Source organism: Amia ocellicauda, chromosome 15 (assembly GCF_036373705.1).
Source record: "Amia ocellicauda isolate fAmiCal2 chromosome 15, fAmiCal2.hap1, whole genome shotgun sequence".
NCBI classification, from domain to species: domain Eukaryota; kingdom Metazoa; phylum Chordata; class Actinopteri; order Amiiformes; family Amiidae; genus Amia; species Amia ocellicauda.
In genome coordinates this window covers 10,678,383-10,694,831 of record NC_089864.1, presented here as the reverse complement: position 1 = coordinate 10,694,831, position 16,449 = coordinate 10,678,383, and the positions used below count along the sequence as shown (strand labels likewise).

General features: G+C 38.2%; 1 protein-coding gene across 6 annotated transcripts in view; it reads left to right on the top strand.

Moving 5' to 3' along the window:
* Nucleotides 1-3,219: 3,219 nt before the first annotated feature.
* Nucleotides 3,220-16,449, top strand: part of gxylt1a (glucoside xylosyltransferase 1a) — a 64,589-nt gene continuing 51,359 nt past the window's right edge. For 3 of the 6 annotated variants that reach the window (XM_066723582.1, XM_066723584.1, XM_066723588.1), the window contains exons 1-7: nt 3,220-3,593; nt 7,558-7,650; nt 9,446-9,641; nt 10,836-10,967; nt 12,661-12,912; nt 13,461-13,584; nt 13,911-14,083. In XM_066723582.1, coding sequence (XP_066579679.1) covers nt 3,376-3,593; nt 7,558-7,650; nt 9,446-9,641; nt 10,836-10,967; nt 12,661-12,912; nt 13,461-13,584; nt 13,911-14,083 — 1,188 coding nt within the window. In that variant the 5' untranslated portion in view covers nt 3,220-3,375. The remainder of the gene's footprint in view (nt 3,594-7,557; nt 7,651-9,445; nt 9,642-10,835; nt 10,968-12,660; nt 12,913-13,460; nt 13,585-13,910; nt 14,084-16,449) is intronic. The other 3 variants (XM_066723589.1, XM_066723583.1, XM_066723585.1) reach the window with 3 other exon arrangements.

The following is a 16,449-nucleotide window of genomic DNA, read 5'->3' as shown; positions in this document are numbered from 1 at the left end:
TTACGGTGTCTACTTTATTTTTTCCATGGTTGGTTAAAATTGGGAGTGAAGCACTAACAGATTTGGGAGGGTGGTCAAGGTCTTCATTATTCAGTGTGTTTACAAAGCAAAGCAAGTTGCTGCATTGATAGGAATGTATTAAATGCTGTCATGTTACTTTTGTGAAACAATTTAAAAAGACTTGTGAGTACTGAATAGAAACTAATGATTTATATTCTAGTTTCAGTTTAATAATGATTCATTTGGATATTTAGGTATATTGCAATTTAAGTGACTGTTATTGAGGGCAATGATGAAATGGAAGATTTATTTTTCTCAAAGCTGAAGAAAACTTTAAGGTATCATTAACCTGTATATTATTTTCAAGTAACATGACTTAAATTAACAAGTAGTGGTCAGCAGAGGTGGAGTGAAATAAATAGTGCTCAGACATTACTATTGCAAACCTAAAAGAATAAAATAAAAAATAAAAAACTTATTTCATAAGTATCTATTTAAATGAGGAATAAAATAAATGATAATGGAATGTGATTAAAAAATAATAAAAAAGACAAACCTATGGATATGCATTTTACTAAATTATCCGTTAAGTTTTAGTGTTGGGGGGGGGGGGGGGAAGCTTTTACACTTACACATGACTTTCCTGCATGTAAGTATCTTGTATACTTGGAGCATATGTGAAAGTGCTCTCCAGTCAATACCACAATTAACACTGTCCTAATGCACACAATCCCTTTCACGTTAGAGACTCCGTTGCTCCACCCTGCTTGTATCAGCAGTCAGAACTCACTTCTTTCACAGGTAAGTACACTCACTTTTTACATTGCATTATTTATTTAAAAGATGCTGTAATGGTAAACAAACCCTTAAAAATAAGACTTTGAAGTATTTGAATTGGAGGCATGCATGCACCCAGCAAATAACAAATCTCTTATTTTTAAACTAACAGTAAGAATTAAAGGGCACAATTGTGGAATGCACATTTTAACTTGTCTTTTTCACTTTGTTTCTCAGGTTACAAGACCTCAAGGATTTCAGAGGAAACTCAAAATAAAATGTACTTTTTCCCCATAGAGGTTTTTACCGTCTATTATTTCCATTGCATAGTTAAGCGGTTTGATGGTTTATAAATTTTCCTGGCTTAGCTGGTTGCTTTCGTGGTTAAGAGTTACATGGTCTTAGGATCATAAAACTAATATTTGAGTGTATATGTATATATTTTCTAGCCATATCATTAACTGCAGCGGTGGACTGACACACTCCAAATTGCAGTTCCACCTTCACAAATGCATCTGTAAAATGGCTTTTTTTAATTTTATTCCCCATAACCAGTATTGTGACTTGGTGCATTTTTTTGCAGTAATGGCTTTATGCATTTTGGGTATCCACTCAACAACCTCAGTAGTTTCCTGACCACTGTTTCTGCCATTTTTTTTTCTTATTTGTCTTCAAGATCAAATTTATGGTGTTTGCATTCTTTTTTTCACACTCCAGATGTGATCAACTTGTAACATTTCAATGGTGTTAAAGTCATGACACTAGGGAGGCCATTGTATCAGTCTGGTTTTGTGTTTAGGGTCATTATCAAGTTGAAAAGCAATCCCTTCATCCAAAAGTGACCCTTGAATCAGAAGGAGTATTAAAAGTGCAGACCTCTTATCCGCTTAGAACGCATGGAACAAACAACAAATGGAAGAATGATTATTTGAATGCACAAGACTGCCTTCTGAAGGTTTTTTTAACATGCTGTTGACTTCAATTGTACATCACACATTGCACTATCAAAGAGAGTGCCCCATTGGCTGAGTATGGCATCAATGGGACACCACCAACTTCCTCCTATGACCAGATTAATGTGACTATAATTCTATGGCTAATATCAATATGGTTAGTGTTTTTTTCTTGGTATAACATCTTTGGGGACATCTGTTGGAACGCCATGGCAGGTCTGTGTTGTTACCTCAAAATATCATACCTGGGAAATAGTACGATATAGGATTCTCAGCATGTGAGATGAGTGAATAATGAGGTGGCTATTATATCACTATTTTATCAATTTGAAGTGACAAAATAACTACGTGCAAGGTAGGTTTTTATCTATCAACTATACTAAGATAAGAAGAATGACATAAAGGGTCAGTTAAAATGGCACTGGCACCAGTGAGGATGTAATAAAAGCTGTATTAAAAACAAGATATTCTGCTAATTATTTGCATCACACACTGAATTCATTATGTGAAAGCATTGCATTTAAAAAAATTATAGAGGACTAATGTTATTTTTGTGTGTCTGTGGAAAAATATGTATTTAGTTGTACTGAATTTTGGGGACTCAACGTTTTTGCAATGCTCCAATAGTTTCATGATTAAGTGAATTGTGTTTCACACTTCATTGCCATCGAACATAGTATATTTGTGTGGTTGTGCTTACTGTGACAGGAAATACTGGTTTGTTAACAGCTACTAAATATATGCTGATTTCACTTTATTCTAGTTTAATCTAGTTTTACATTGTTGTGTTCTTTTGCAAGTACAATATTATAAGAATTAATAATGATACATGGCTTGATTTATTGTTTTTAACCCCCATCTAATTGCTGAACACAGCCATGTAGATTGATAGTGACTCCAACACTTTCCTCTCAATTATCACTGGTCAACCATTATGGAATCTAAAAATAACATTTTTTAATGGTTTGCTCTTGGTGTACACAGCACATATTCAAATTGATCCAAAGCAGACGAGAAGTGCAGATAAACGAGGCGTAATTAATATATCAAGCGTTTGTACTTTATTTCTTAATTGAAGAATAGTCATCACCTATTATATTAACCAATTAGAGCGCATCAACCTTCCCCCCTGATAGAATGTATGTTTAATCCAAGTGTAATTTGTAGTGAATTAATTACACTGGTATTAATGCTATAGTGTATACATTACAGTGTAATGATTTGTTTGTCATACAGGTTAAGGTCAGGAAATCAATTTGTGTAACTTTTAACAAGTAGGAAGATGCAATATGCATGCATGAATAATAATACAAATACCATCAACGAACACATTTCTGCACAGATTATTTTTTAATATGTACACGTCCCCAACATAACTGTAGGAGTAAGAAACACACAAACCACTGTTCAGAAATAGCTTTACATAACACCGTGACCTGAAGCCAGCTCTGCTGTGACTGAATGTCTGCTCCGGCTTCTTCCTCCCAGAAGTCTCTGCTGTGGCTTATTTGCTTGACAGCAGTGGAGGCGGAGGAGGTGTCGGTTCCCCGGTGTTGCAACACCTCCGCTCGGCGTCGTGAGCGCTTACGTCGGGCTGCTCATGGTGAAATAATCCCGTTTAGGTGTCTTTTCTTGCCGAGACGAGATGCGGCGGTACCTGCGTGTGCTGCTCGTCGGCACGGTGCTTGTTTTCTGCTCCGTGCTGTACGTGTTCAGCCAGCTCGCCTCCTCTCTGGAAGCCCGGGCCGGGGGACAGGGGAGGAAGGCGCCGCACGGAGCCGCTCTGCTGCAGGGGCGCGGCGGGCAGCGCGTCAGGAAAGGGGCGGGAAGCGCAGGCCCGGAGGACCCTCGGTGGGGCGACAGGTGAGGGGGGTTTGAACATGCAAGGGTTAAAGTTGTATTTGTTTCAAATAAACCAAACTAAACCGCTATTCTGAAGTTCAAGACGATGGACGGCTATCAAAATATATATTTCTAACTAATGCTGCAAACCTACAACATCTTTGAGATTAAATGTCTGATACGTGCGTGTGTTTCTGCTCTGTTCCGGAGCACATTTTGTACCATATAATCTCATATTGCTCTTGAACTTTGCCCTTTGAACCCCATTTAAACTTTAGGCACAGTGACAGGAGGAGTCATCTTTAACGTCAGTGTCTGCTAATCATGTCTGATGCATCCAAATAGTGATTGCATATTTTAGTCCAGTTATATTTGAATACCAGTATGCATAAAGTAAAGCAATCACCAGTGGGAGCAGATGTAATATTTATACACGTTTTGTTGCTTTTCTCTCTTTTCACAAGTTAATTGGTAATGATCCCTTTTCTTTTGCCTTACAGTAATCTAATAAATCTGTCAGGAGTGCAAATCCTTCACACATCCTGTAAACACTTTTGCTTCCCAGTGTAATGAGCCCTGGACCGTTTGCTGTGCCTGCCCGGGGGACTGCACTTATTGACTGGCCAGCATATGGGAATGTGTCTGTTTCCCTTACTGGCCTATCAGTCTCCGCCATCTGGTGCAGGCGCTTTAGCATAATCTCTTTATGGTGTCAAAGAAATTAAAGTCATGTGTAAAAAATCCACCACCTTCAGATATCAAGGTCTTTGCACGTCACCTAGTGTTCAACTCTATTTCTTGGTTATGCTTTACATACTGTGATTTCAACAATTGATTTCATTTTTTTTTTTTTAAGTGTGCAATGATTAGATTTAATTGAACGCAGCATTTGATTTAATGTCTTTTGCGATGCAAATCTTAAATGCTTTCTCTGACCACATCAGATGAAGTACTGGTCTTTCATGTCACTCTGCGGTCCCTTATATTTAAAACCAAAAGCAGTGTGATTTTAACAGACTGGTAAAAAGGCACAAGACAGGAAATCCTTTAGTTTAGGTGCTTAAAATAGCTCCTGGTTTGACCTCCGGCAGGGCATTTCAGTTCTCTTGCCTTCTGTTGATTGCTGTGTAACCTACTGTAATCCTGTTACTTTAGCAATGTGTGCGGGCGACTTCACTGTGTATTAGATCAGCTCAACTGAGGGGTCGTTAGTAATGATGATAGTGCTGCCCGTGTCTGTTCGTTGCCTTCCTTCTGAGTTCAAGAGAAACTTTATGGAAGAAACCCCATTTAGTTTATTAAAACACTTACAGGTCTGTAACTGAACTATTTGTAGTTGGAATTAAACTATGCTCAAGTTAACACACTTATTGTATAAGTTAACTGATCAATTTACCCATGGGTGGCTAAATATTACCCGTTTAAATCCTATTAAACACATTTTGTTTGTGTAATGTGTGTGTGATATTTAGTATTTCTTTTGATCGTGTTAAAGGATGTTTTAAATATTTGCATGAGACTAGTCTTGCAGGCAATTTCAGGGTTCCAATAAAATAGTCTCAATGATGTTTATGCCCATTTCTAGGAAGTTTAAGAGGAGAAGCTGATTTCCATTTGAAAATGCAGAATGCAAATGTTTCGCTGAGGTTATTGTGATAAAGGACTGAATTGTTCCCACCCCTTCCTGAAGTCATATGGTGCACATATACAGAATCTGTCACCAAGCCATCAAAATGTTTGTAATTCCAGTTTTTCAAGCACAACCAGGTTTCCAGGTGCAGCAGACAATGCACCCATTTTGCAATTTATCTGTGAATTGAATATGAACATATTGGTTACAGTACTGGTTAAATATATGAAAAATACCAATGTGCTGTATTTTACTTCCCAAGGAATTTAGGTCAAATCTGTTTAACATCTGCACCATTTGAAAACAAATATTTCACTGATAAGTTACCTTCTTGAAGCTAATTGTGTGTTTAGAAATATACCTACCGTTTTCAATTCTTACAGTCTGAAATGTTCTGCATTCCTTCTCTGGCACAGCCTTTTTGTAACATCGGACATATGGTATAGCTTCAGTTCAGATTGTATCATAGATCTTACTTAATAAGTCTCAGAAATCCTGTAAGACTTCATAGACCCACATCCTCTGAGTGTTAATGCAATTTTCTAAACACATATTAAATATTAGACTTAAGAAAATATCTAATGCTGCTATTAACAAAAGATGATTTAACAGAAGTCACGCAATAATGTAATTTTCCTCAAATAAATGTTTTATGCCCTTATCCTGTGCGACTTTACACAATGATTACAAAAGTGCAGTAATACATAATTGTAAGCTTTATAAAAGTGCAGAAGTATAATCCATACTAAATACCATAAGCCTGCAAAAGTGCAGTAGTACGCTACAATTTCAATGTTTTATTCTACTAAAACTCCACAAAGCAACCATGTTTTTTTAATTTTATTTTTCAAATAGCATGTTTTAAAAACTACACAATTATCACATTTATTTGTGCCTATAAGTATCTCAAAGTAAAATCCTGCATGAAGTTTGTGTGGAAGTCAAGTGTGTGAAGCTTCTGGATCTCATAGAAACTTCCAGCGGTCACCTGTTTTCACCACTTTGTTACAATTGTAAATCACACACCTTTTAGTTTGCTTTCAGACTTAAAATATAAAAAATGAAAAGTGCTAAGAAGTATTTTATTGTAAATGGAGGTATTTATGAAGGATATGAATACTCTAGTACTGTACAGCAAACTCCACTGGAACTACAGAAATCGTGATACTAAAACAATCTAAGAGTTTCAAAACCACAGGGGAAAATGCGATGTGAAAATGCTTTTTAATGCTATGTACTAGAAAGTTGTATGTCTGAAGTATGCTGTTACCACATACTGACACTTCCACCAGACACTCCAGGGATTGTAATATGAAACAAAAGGCAACAAGACTATATTCAGAAATAAAGTAATGCAGTCAAAGCACTTGTGACTGCAGTGTAGTCTACAGAATGTGGCAAAGAACTGTTTTTTACTGAATGTTTTTTAATAGAAATCTGCAGTATAGTAATGAATTCAATATCAACTTATTTAATATCTGTGTAGAAAGTAAAATGCACTTGTACAGTCAATCCAAAAACGAGGATTTTTTCTAAGCTGGTTTTCTAAATGGAAAATGATTAACCTTAAATATATGAAACAACATAATGAATGAATGGTAATTATTTTGAAATCAATCAATACATTTGTGTTTGTATAGCGCCCTTCTCTGGGTAGCCAGAGCACTTTATATAGTGGTAAGCATGCTACTACAAACATACAGCAAAGTAAAAGGAAATAAATAAAAATATACCTCTTACGGTTTTATTTTCCTGCCCAACTAATTTGAAGAAAAGTTTGTTATAGGTACAGGTTTCTTTTACTAAATTTAATGGTCACTCACTGCAGTTTTCAGCCATGGTTTTAAATCAATTTTATGTTATTGTCAATGATATCCCTTATGTAGTTGAGACTCACTAAGCCAACTTTGTTGCCCCTATTTATACATTAATTGGACCCGTGCTAATAAACGTATCCCCTGATATAGTATTTTTACATCCATGGCAGTAAAACCTATAGGTTCTTCAGTGGGTCTTATTTAAAGTGTGTGCTTTGATTGTAGTAAAACAAAAATAATTCTAGTTATATGTGGTATCTATTAGAAGTCTGTATTTAATGTTTTTTGCTAGCCAAATTGGAAACGAGTGTTTTCTGTAGGAACTTTGACCCTTCCTGAAAACGGACAGGTCTTAAATTGACTTTGCTTTTTTGTTTTCACACGATTTTATTAACATCCTTGTCACATTTTTTCAGTGAAAAAAAAAAAATTCTCAGTGTTGGAAGAATTGTTTTGCCCTAAGATTGACTCCTCAGGTAAGGAGGTAATATGTGGGAGTGCTGTTTTATGCAGAGGTGTTTTTGTCTTGTCCTGTCAGGTGTAAGAGTTTGTCAGTGTCTTACTGGAATCCCTATTGGAGACTGCCCCCTGGTGTGTGTGGGATGAACTGCTTTATGGAATCAGCTTTTAGGTAGGCCTGGCTGTCATACACAGCATTTGTAGGAAATACTAGAGCTGTAGCTGTAGACCTAGAATTAAATGTAATTGAATTAGGTTATTTAACTAGACTTTATTGCAAATAATGTAACACATCGCACATTAATGCAATTACAGTAATATATTTTGCCTATGGTTATCTATGGAAACTCAATTACAATTACTATGAAATGTATAATTTCAATTTTTTTGGGGTTTTCATGATTTAATTAAAATTAGGTGATTTTACTGACTGAAAGCCAGGGTATTGCACGATACAGTATGAAAATATCGGTTTAAGTTTAAAAGTATGATAATACATTTGAATTTTAGTATAAATGCTTCTAAGAACTTCAGCATTGCCTCCTGGTTATTCTCAAGGCATTAATTTATCTTCCTAAAGCATTTAATCTGTCATTGCTGAAAAGGAGGGCAGCCTTATCTGCAGTGGTATGCATTGTAATTAGAGACCTAATGTATTATTTTTCTTGTTTCTGTGACACGCAAGCCCTTTGTCTCTGGGGGTGTGTGGTTTCTTTAACTGAAATGAACTAGTTTTTCAACCAGGCCTACAGCCAACTGCTCATAAAGTGGCTGTGGTTTCTTTTTATGTCCTTTAACTTCTTTTAAAACTATTTTAAATTCATGAGGGCTTGTCCATGCCATCCGTAATGAAGTGGTCACAAATCTTTCTTTTCTCCAGCTTGAAGTCTTGAGGGAACTGAGCTTTTAAATACTTACAACTTGAGTAAATGGGTTTATTGGAAACTCAGATAGAATAAATAGATGGATTAAAATGTTACAGTATAGTCTGATTTAACCTGTATTCTGTGTACCATAAAGATGGACATGTGGACACCTGTTGTTCATGTGTGGATTGGTGCAGAGGATAATGTAAATAACAGACATGTTTACAGCTATTAAGCATAGTAGAGGTTGTTTATTCAAAATACGAATTCAGATGAAGCCTTAAACATCAGTCAGAAAATATATGGAATGTATAGACTGTTTTTGTCTTTTCCCAACATATGTACGATACTTTTTAATATGGTTCACGTATGTTAGATGATGTGGCCACTTTAATGAATCCCTGCTAATGGCTTAGTGCTTGGAATGGTGACTGTGGTTGTTAACAAGCAGAAGACGCCTAATGAAACTACCTATCAGGATTGAGCTGTGACTGACACCCTGCGGTAACCTATCGGTGTCCCAGACAAAACCTCGCCTTTCGACTGTTTGACTCTTCCTTATCCTGATCACCACAAATTAGCACATAGTCCATCCTCAATCATTTCTTCAAACCAACCAGTAAACCACAATAATAAGACTACCAGTATCACAGGTAGTCAGGAATGTGCTTAAAATACAGTTTTCAGATGCTAAACATGGTGGATATTTTCTGTTACGTCTGCAGCTCATAAAGTCCCTACATTAACGAAGACAAGCTCTCAGTCAGAGTTCTCTGGATCTCTTTATCTCGGAATTGATCTTAATTAAATGCCGTGCACTGTAGTCTATGGGGAGAGCCGTTGCTGCCATGTTTCCACCAGTGCTGTGAGCATGGAGATTCTTTATATTACAGGGCTGACAGACACTTGCCAAGAGTTCCCCAAAGGTCCTAAAGTGTCACCCTTCATCTTATTTTCTCTCTTTGTCTGATGTGAGGAATGGGAAGCTCCCCAGTGGATATGATTCATGGTTAAATATCAGAATATGTGGCAAAGAATGAATAATATCTGTTGGGTATATTGTTTGTTGCATTTACCTGACTTGTTCTTGTTGCTACACAGATACGCTGTGCGAGAGCCGGGCTCTGCGGGCGCTTCAAAGGGTCCCACCGAGCTGATGCACCTCGCTGTGGTGGCGTGTGGCCAGAGGCTGGAGGAGACGGTGACCATGCTGAAGTCTGCTGTCATCTTCAGCATCAAGCCCGTCCAGTTCCACATTTTCGCAGAGGACCAGCTACATGGCAGTTTTAAAGAAATCGTAAGTGGGAGCAATTTCAGTGAACGTTTCCACTAGCAAGCTGGGAGGAATGATTGCTCATATTGGTTCAATAAGCTTCTGTGCTACATCACACTTACGATTAATCTGTTGTCATGTGACCTGAGGATTCTGCTTCTGAGTTGATTTTACAAAAGGTTACCAGTTGAAATGCTGTAATTCCAAATGTTTATTTTTTCTAAGAAATGTCGTCTGGTGTCCCCTACGAGGAGAGAGTTTTCTTTCTTCCTCAGCATTACATTCTAAATAATATAAATGATTGGACCACTTATTACTTTTAATTTTCAGTATAGCCCTGTTTGATTTTCTAGAGCAGAACTGCCCAAACCCAATCCTTGAGGGCCCCTATCCAACAGGATTTATAGGTAACATTTAATTATAAATTTTTTAACACCTGGAATCATTTCAGTATGATCAATTAATCGATTTGGTATAAAGACATTTGAAATAGCCATTTCATCCCTCAGTGACCAGAGTTCCCTTGATTTAAGTTAATTGCTTAATTGATCAGTAACTTCCAAGTGGTCCTAATCTGTCAATTAGCTCTCCAGAACCGTGTTTGGGCACCACTAATCCAGAGTCTACGTTTCTGTCTTGATAACTTAGTTGAATTACCATATTAATTATGCTACGTCTCTTTACCACATCGTATTTCTTTTTCATTCACAAATATGAAATTGCCAACTTCATATTGCCAGTTAGCTCCTCTCTGTGTATTTGTATATAGTAATTAACCAGCTCCCACCAGGATTTTGCAGTGACCTCTTTGACCTCTTAGTGAGATCTGTTTTTTAGATCTGTACCAAAAAAAGAAAATCTGACGCAAGCAAAAGCCTCTGAATTTGTAGGTCTTGGGCCACTATCTGAACACTTATTGAGTGGCTAATAAATATAGATTACAATTATTTTAGCATTTTTCTTCACTAAAACTAGATTTTAATAGCTCCCAGGAGTGCTCTCGACTTCCATCATAAAACCCCTCTTCCAGTGGACGGAATTAGTATTTTTAGTGATGGAAAAAAATCTATAAATTGGTTCCCTTTCTATAATACATGCAAGAGACAATCCTATACAAGAAGTAGAAGTAAACATGTACATTCCTCACCTCAGCACGCATCGTTAATTGGCATTCCCTAATTAATGCAGTTTAATTCTAATTCCACTGTTCTAATATAGCTGGAATCCTGGCCCCGGCAGTTCCGCTTGAAGTTTAACTACACGATCTACTCCATCGCCTTCCCCAGCGAGAACGCCGCCGAGTGGAAGAAGCTGTTCAAGCCCTGCGCCTCCCAGAGACTCTTCCTGCCTGTAAGTTCATATCTTCCTGCTCCCTCTGTATCACACTCACCCACTCTACACACGTTCACTCGCATGCCCGACACTCCCCACTGCCCCTCCATGGTGCCACCTGGCTGCCCGGGGAATTCACAGAATCTGTAAGTCAGCTAAACTGCTAGGCATCCAGAGGTTCATTTGCAACATGCTTCTGGGTCTATTAAACTCCCCTTTAGCGCTGGAATGTAGGGATTGAATGTCTGTGTACTGCGATTTACTGAACTTAATTATGCTTTTCTATTACCCACTGGGCAGAGAAGACAGTCTGTTCCAGTTTAAATTTAAAAAAAAAAAGAAAAAGAAGAGGACTTTGTGAATTAACAGCATTTCACAACCACTGCCACTTTGAAATGTATGAACATTTTATGGAATTCGTATAGGGCTCGGAGGGGTCTCTCTTTGAAATGCAGTAGCTTCTAGCACTACTCTATGGCTCCAGCTTCTCGGTCCGAAATATGCAAACCTAGAAAAATCAAACGCCACAAACATACATTCTCGGATCACATGCACATGGATTCCAAACCAGAAGCCTCGGGATGGGAAGGGGAACGTGTTGGCGGGTTGCTATCAGTGATGTCCAGGCCTGCAGATGTCTTGTTTATTTCCCAGCCAAATCCACCTCTCCCGTTCCATGCTTGCAAGCTTTTGGCCAATTTTACACCACCATTAGGGCCCCCCATCTTGTTCATAGCACATCGGGCTATATTTTGGATTAGAATTTGCCATTTCCATTTTCTAGTGTGTGGAGGCTTTTGCCTGATGAGCCAAGTTATTTCATGTTTATCCTGCTATGTCTTTGGTGGGGTTTTCAGTTTTCTGATTTCAAAATGCTTTTGAAATGCCTTCCCAATGCTGGTTTGTGAGAAGTGTGATAGATACGCCTGTTTGTGTCAAACGCAGAGCTCTGAAGCCTCACCTCACTTCATCACACAATTATGACTGACCCTGACTACACAAAAGTTCTTGGAATAGCAAATAATATAAATTAATGTCGTAATATGTATAAGAGACGTTATCTTGTGCAGTTTGGGCAAAAGGGCCACAGAGCTGAGTAATTCTAATTGCACAAACCGCGCAAACTGACATCTTGTACGATAAGTGACACCCTTCACATGACCTTATTACAAGTCACACATGTCAGGATTAGACGTAGAGATATCTTTACAGTGGGGAAAAAAACATTTATTTTTAATTAAATGATTAACTCCCATTCTCTTGGGCTAAAAACTGAAACATCACTGGTACCTGATTTGTAATGAATGGGATGGCATTAATACACAAGATGATCAGTATAGGAATTTTTGGAAGTGCTGCTGTCTTGATTGGCTGGTGTCTCATAAGCGATTGATATTAATAAACAAGAAATCACCCCGGAGACCACATACACACACACAATAAATGGGGGGGGAAATCAAGTTTTTAGCCTTTACCCTGTTCTCTTAAAGACAAGGCATTGATTGCTGATTAAACCTTCAATATTTGTCCACCAAACCCAATAATTTGATGATATGCAGCGTTTGATTGTGAAAATGTTATGTTTTGACTGAATCACCTGCAATCAATGATGGAAATGTCTCCTACTGACAGTGACATGTCACAATTTTCATCAGTGATCTATCCTTTCTTGATGAAACCTTTGATTTATCTTTCTTGTGTGCAAATGTAGATTATCCTGAAGGAAGTGGACTCCCTGCTGTACGTCGACACCGATATTTTGTTCCTGCAGCCGATGGATGAGATCTGGTCCTTCCTGTCCGAGTTCAACGCCACTCAGATGGCTGCCATGGCCGCAGAGCACGAGGAGCCTCGCATCGGCTGGTATAACCGCTTTGCCAGGCATCCTTTTTACGGCAGGACCGGAGTGAACTCGGGTGTCATGCTGATGAATATGACCAGGATTCGAGAGAAACATTTTAAGGTATGTATTTTGTATGAAGACTGCTCTTTTAGTCTAGTGCGGTAGTCAGACATTGCAACATTTCTTAAGCAATGAAATGGTGGTTGTAATACCACTAGTGAACAGAAGGTGTCACAGTTGTCATTCCACTGGTTGGCAAAGTGTTTGAACTAGGCTTGCGGTGAAATTCATAATACAAACACACATCTGGTAGGCTGGTAGTCAGTTACAGTCTCCAGCATAGTTTTCCAATTAGTTGTCAATGTTGGAAACTGTAACTGACTACCAGCCAATCGGATGTGTGTTGGTTGTACAAGTTTTAACGCCAGCCCAGTTTAAATTGTCCTAATACTAAATTCGGTGTTTGAAAATAAATTAAAGATGTTCACCTTTAGAGGCACCAGGTAAAAAAAAAAAAAAAGCACAGGTTAAAGGTCAAATGTAAAGTCTCCATTATTTCAAGTTTGTAATTTTAAAGTATTTTGCGATTTGTTGCATAGTAGCTTTTATAGAGAGGTATTGGTTTTGCTAATTGGTTTCTAACAGTACAACTTGCGGCTGTTTCACAGAATGATATGACGACCGTCCTCCTTCAGTGGGAGGAGCTGCTGATGCCTTTGCTTCGGAAATACAAACTCAACATCACCTGGGGGGATCAGGATCTATTAAATATAATTTTCCACCACAATCCAGGTAAACGTTATACAGTCCAAGTACAGTGGACTGACGGGGCCGGTTTGACTGGACCACATTTAGTTTCACAAACACATTTGATGTCTGTGTTTGGATTCACACTTTCTTATAGTAGAGGACTTGCATGGATTATGTACGTTGCTAACATCTCTGTGTGACACACAGCTTCAGGGCACCGGCACAAAGCTCAGCTGTTTGGAAATGTATTTTCTTGGCAATGCTGACTGATTCAAAGAACATGGCACCTACAACCTAGTAAAGGACTTGATAGTTTTGTGTTGGCTTCTGAAACGCAATGATACTCACAAGTTATTTCTTGTTCCCAGAGAGTCTCTTTGTGTTTCCCTGCCAATGGAACTACCGCCCCGATCACTGCATTTACGGCAGCAACTGTATCCCAGCTGAAGAGGAGGGCATCTTCATCCTTCATGGGAACCGCGGTGTTTATCACGATGAGAAGCAGCCCGCCTTCAGAGCCGTATATGAAGTCATTCGAAAAGTAAGACTGGTATTTATTTACGCACCCAAACATACACGACCTTTGACTAAATTTTAATCAGCATCTGGGGTTGATTTTTACTTTGTACTACTTTCGTGTCTTTTTATGAGAGATGGGATGTGTTGAGGGGAGCAGTCGAAGGGTTTATCCGAGCTTCTGATCCTAGTTTCTGTGGAAAGAATGATGGAAATATTATTTAAATGATCTTGTGGATTGCCTTTCTTTCGATTAACTCGGTAGCCTGTTTTTTTTTTTTTTTAATGGATCAGAAATCCCTCTCGGGGTTTCAGATGTGTTTCTCAAAGAAACGTTCAATTCTACAAGTGCTTCTTCCACACATGCTTTCCTTTCAAGTCGCTGTTTTAATTAACATGGTTATATAAGTAACATTATCAGTGTGCTGAGGGTCGTTGCTTTGCTATTAAAAAATAAATAAATAAAACTTTTGACCAACTAGCAGAAAATACTACATCAATAGTACTTTTAACTTCGCTGTCGGGGCACCATCCATTTATAGAGAAAATGCTAATCCCACCTCCCACCCACTGATGCTTTAATCTTTCAGCTTTGCAACCCATCTCCCATTGATCAGCCGATGGGTATCCTAGTGGTAGTGTATCCAGGGAGCCGTGTCTCCCCTTCGCTTCTGCCAAGAATCCTCTCCTTTCTGTAGATTTCATCAGGTTAGAGATTTCATTAGCAGCTTTTCATCCATTAAGGCTATTCCAAAGCAATTAGTATCAACATGGCAATGTTGTTTGCCATTAGCTAAATTACCCAGCTTCATTGTCTACATTCCCACTGGATTGCCATCCATCTTCCATACGGTAAGGCACACCTACAGACACTTGACACCACTTCGGCAGCAGGGAAAACTTAACGGCAACGTCTGCAAGACTTCTATTTGGAAAGGTATTTCGACTGGAGCTCCCATAGGACAATCATTTACAGCACCTGACTGAGGACTAAAAACCTGTTAGTTGCCTATGAATGGAGTAGACAATGTTAGAGATTTGGAATAAAATATTCTTACATTTTAAGTATCTATTTTCAATTCAAAGCATTTACACATTTTCTTGTGGGATGTGTTGCTTCACCTGACCATGGATTAAATATCTTTAACGCCTGCTCTTCAGTGTAGGCAGGTCACCGCTCTTGACTTTGCTCTTCGAAGTAATGCATCTGTTTTGCCATGCTTGGTTCTGTCCCTTATTGTCGAACAGACTGTGGGGGTTGACTGATGTCCTCATTGTTGAATGCTGTGGTGAAGCAAGGTGTGCAGTTGACTTGGGACTGTTGTTGGGAACTCCTCATTTGCACAACCGAAAAATCTGCGGTGGCTTTTTCACTCCATCCCGAGAGACAACCTCTGAGGCTGCAGTTTCGTTGGCAATAAAGTACTCTCGCATTATATCACTATGCTTGCTGTGGAGTTGTAAAAATTTAGTGCTGATGGTACTTTCAGACTGCAGGATGTGATGTGGACAATGCACTATTATCCACATAAAATCAATAGGAGACAGTAAATGGTACTTTACTGCTGGTTGATGCGTGCATACCGTAATAAACGAATGTACTTTTAGTGACCTAATGCTAGACCAAACTGAAGGTAAATGAGCTCCCATAAAAATGTAATTTCTCTTTATTTCCTATGAGCATTGTAAAAGTAGTTTCATTATTGGAAAGAAAAATTACTTTGATGCTTTATTCATGAATATGACTGGAAAGGGCCCATCCGTGACACTTTGATTTAATGATGTTGACTGCTGTAGTTGAGAGCCTGTATTTGCTGGGCCGCCTCGGTTTTTGCTTAGTGGTGGGGTGAACAGAGAGCTTCCTTCAAAAATGTAGTTGATTTATATAAAAAACGGTGGTTAACATTATTCTCATCCATACGGTTGTTTACAGTGAAATTGGCTGACATTATTTTAAAGAATAGTTTTTTAGTTATACTTTCAGAAATATGGTTGTCGCTTATTCATTTTTATTTGTTATAGTCAAAATGACTAAGTGAATGTTCCCAGTAGTTGCGTATACAAAATGATTGATTTACAGTAGATCTGCGGCATTTCAGTTTTGCTGGACAAATATTTTTCTCTTGGGAATGGATCACTACCATTGTGTGACCAAGAGTGGATTGTACAATTCTTTACAATAGCATCTAATTTTCCCACTGCATTTAAAATCTTAAACTTGCAAGGTGATTTACACTGTGGATTCAACAAGTTGAACTTATTCACTATCTCCATAAGTCCTCTGAGCATAGTAACCAAATTTATAGTAATTCCTACAACACTATCTTTAGTAGTATATTCAGTATAATATGACATCTTCAATGTCATGAGTTTAAGATTAATACAATTTCT